Source organism: Arachis duranensis, chromosome 7 (assembly GCF_000817695.3).
Source record: "Arachis duranensis cultivar V14167 chromosome 7, aradu.V14167.gnm2.J7QH, whole genome shotgun sequence".
Classification (NCBI taxonomy): Eukaryota; Viridiplantae; Streptophyta; class Magnoliopsida; order Fabales; family Fabaceae; genus Arachis; species Arachis duranensis.
Window position 1 is genome coordinate 48,620,369 of NC_029778.3, and position 3,832 is coordinate 48,624,200.

General features: G+C 32.6%; 1 protein-coding gene across 1 annotated transcript in view; it reads right to left on the minus strand.

Annotated features, from left to right (window-relative positions):
- Positions 1–2,137, minus strand: part of LOC107458788 (delta(3,5)-Delta(2,4)-dienoyl-CoA isomerase, peroxisomal-like) — a 7,292-nt gene extending 5,155 nt beyond the window's left edge. The window contains exon 1 of the mRNA XM_052251580.1: positions 1,998–2,137. Coding sequence (XP_052107540.1) covers positions 1,998–2,137 — 140 coding nt within the window. The remainder of the gene's footprint in view (positions 1–1,997) is intronic.
- Positions 2,138–3,832: the final 1,695 nt, after the last annotated feature.

The following is a 3,832-nucleotide window of genomic DNA, read 5'->3' on the forward strand; positions in this document are numbered from 1 at the left end:
ATTATTAAAAATATTTTTGATTGATAATTGATAAGTAGTTTAATAATGTATTAAATATGGATTTTATATCATTATAATAAAGATATTTTTCTAAATTAGTATAATTATGTATTATTCATTAAAATAATTTAAAATATTTTTGATTAATAATTGATAAGTAGTTTAATGATGCATTAAATATTGATTTTATATAACTAAAATAAAGATATTTTCCTAAATTAGTATAATTATGTATTATTCATTAAATGCATTCATTTTGGAGGGAAAATGGGTTCACGAGAAAGTGACACCTCACTTTCATTAGTCGGGAAAAACCTAGTTTCAGTGAAGACAACTCGATGAGGTATTTCATGGATGTGATGTATTGTAAATGATTGTGGCAAAAGACAATCGAACTGGAACATTAGACGATACGAATAACTTAGAGTAACAACAAATAAAAAATTATCAAAAGAATAATATAATAGAATGAGTATATGAAAAATATTATAAAAAATTATAAATTGTACCTTAAAAGGATCAACTTCAATAAAAAAATGAAGAATACATTCTTATTCTATGAAGTAGTAAAAAAGAAAGAATACTAAATATAAAATTATGAATTGACTCTCAAATTTAGATTCATGTACCACAGGAAAACACTATATATAGACTTTAGTAAAACAAAAATAAATATGTAAATTACCTATTATTAAGGTAATTTTTTAATAATGCATTAAATATTGATTTGATACAATTATAATGAATATATGTTCCTAAATTAGTATAATTATATATTAATTTCATCATATCACGGGTAACAAAGATTTTTTATTATTAGTATTACTATTACTGATATTATTATTATCATTAAAATGAATAAAAGTATTTTTAATTGATAATTGATAAGTAGTTTAATAGTGTATTAAATTTTGATTTGATACAATTATAATGAAAATATGTTTCTAAATTAGTATAATTATATATTATTTATTAAATATTAAATATAATATAATAATAATATAACTTTATAAAATAATTTAGAATAGATGAAAAATTTCATTCATTTTGGAGGGAAACAAACTCACGAGAGATCGACACGTCACCTTTATTAGTTGGGAAAAAACACAATTTTAGTATATTAAGTAAATATAAAACTATTTGAGAAAGGACAAATAGGTCCTTAACTTTTTGGCTTGCCAACATTTAAATTTCTAGCGATTTGAAAATACATTTAAATTTCTGACCTTCTCAAAATTTGGACACATTGATCCCTGTTTACTTTGGGCCTGGCAGATCCAATGAAAAAATCAAGCACAGCTTCCATTGTACTGGCCTAGGCAATATACGGATGTACACGTGAAAGAGTTTTTAAAATGAGATAAATTAGCCCCAAAAAATTATATGTCCATATTTTGAGAAAGTTAAGGATTTAAATGTATTTTCAAATCATCAAAGATATACATGTCCGCAAATAAAAAAGTCAAAAACCTATTTGTCCTTTTTTCAAACTATTTAAATCCTTACTAAATTTTACAAACTAAACTCTATGAATTAAACTATAAAGTGTAAACTGAATTCTATATCTTATCCGTATGAAAATAAAATATTTGCTCAAAATATTAGTCAATATTAAAAAAAATATTAATTTTTTATTATTTTTCATTTTAAAATAAAACTTCAAATTATATACTTCTATTTTAGAGTAATATGTAAGAAGTGACAAAACGGATAAAATTTGCTGGGCCAAACCGTCAAAACAATAAAAAAAGATAGACTGGGATGAGATTTGCACCCACCAAACCCACAGACTTTAACGGAGCGCAACGATTTAGTCCGGCAGGCCAACTATACGTTTTCATTTTAGTGGGCATTTTGGTCAGTTTACTAACATCATATAAATTTAAAATTAAGGGAATTAGGGTTCACACAACACAGCACTGCATTCTTGAGCCTTTGTCCTAGTGCCCTCTGTCCTCTGGGTTCAATCAAACACACAGAATCTTGCCCTCTCTCACTCTAGCAACATCGTCGTGCTGGTAGCCCTAGCTTTTCTTTTGCGCTGCACATGAAGTCCCTCAGCGGCACAGAGAATCAACAGCGACTCAACTCTAAAGGGGGTAGTTTCACGCTGCCAATCAAAAGCTGCGGTTGGCATGGCTGTGTAAGGTGCTCGTCGATCTCCTCGCACCGGCGCCCCTGGCACTCTCTCCCTCTCAAAGGTGCTCTGTCTTCCTCTCAAAGGTGTTCTGTCTCTCCCTTTCTCAGCTTTACAGTGGATAGCGGTGCGTGCTCTTCTTCTCTGCCAGTGGCGTTTTCTTCTGGTATTAATAAGCTTGATTTGTTTATTTTTCTTAAAAGAGGCAAGACATGGCAGAATAACAAGTTCAGCCCATATCACTTTTGAGGGGCCGACCGGTCCGTCTCGTTTTGTGGTGGACTTTGGTGGAGCGGGTAGCCCACTTTACCACCCCTAGTAATATGTTTCATCACAAATCCACTCCCACTAGAAGAAAATAGATGCTCTCCAGTTTTTTTAACACTTGACAAAATCCAGTGTGATCTCTCATCTTTGATTTTATAAGTGGGACCAGAAATAAAGAAGAGATAGATAGAGTAATAAATGGTTAGATTAAACACTGCACACCATCCGGTTTTGTTTTCACTGGAGAGGAACCACTCCCAAACTAGAATAAATTAATGATTCACTCTTGATTTATGAAAATATTGGCGAATATAACTCATTTTTTTATGATAAAAATGCCCCGTATATTTTAAAACGCTACAAAATATGCAACCCTAAAAAAGAAGCTTTCTCTATTAGTGGAATTGGCTTAAGTGGCAAACCAAAGTATATAACTGTCATCTTATCATATACACATCTGTTTCATTCCCAATTTTCTTCCTGCATCTTAACTCCATAACCTCTTCTCTTACTTTGCGCCTTCCTCCACCAACGACCACCACCAATAACCATCTAGGGGCATTATCGTTCATCACCATCACTATCTCATCATATCCCCCAAAGGCCCTAATTTCACCTTCCAGAACCTTCTCTTCTTCACCTCCTTTACTACCTCCCCCAAAGATACAAACTTTCTTTGAATTGATGTTTGACTCCAAGCTTTCCAATGAGAATCGACATAGAATGCCACATATGAATGATGGCGCTTTGAATCCAATCCTACTACTACAAAAGCAAATTACCTAGCCACTTTGAAAAATACATACGTTGTCGGAGCAGCCGCCACCGCCAACTTCTTTGATGTGTCGCTTGGTGGCAGAGCAGTTTATCAGCAACAAAACTCAAGCTGAGGTGGTCGGAGAAGCCTAGTTTATCCTCGCATCTGTGAGAGACTCTAAGTAGAATGCCTTCACCATCTTGATATACGTGTTAATGACTTCTTTTGAAGAATGCTTCAATTCTAAAGAGGAAGAAGGCGACTCCTTTGGTTGTTCGAGTGATAAAGAGACATAATTTTCACCATTTTAACTTTGAAAAGAGACATGATTTTCACCTCTTTAACTTTGAACTTCCCCGTGAAGAGCTTTCTCTTTGACGGTTGCAGTGTTGCGGCGGCGCTGTGACGGTGGACCAGTACAGAGGGGTTCTATTGTTATATTTGCAAGATCACTTCCACGAATCTTTCTAAAATTGAAGAAATTGAGGATTATAGTTTGGTTTAATTAAGGATTAGGAATATTATAATTTCAAATTGCGGGGAGAAAACCTAATGGGAGAATTATATAATGGATGTCACCAGTATACATCTATTTGCCACCTCAACCAATTTCGTCAAAGGAAAAGACTTTTCATTACGGTTGGGTATTTTTGTAATATTATAAAATATAT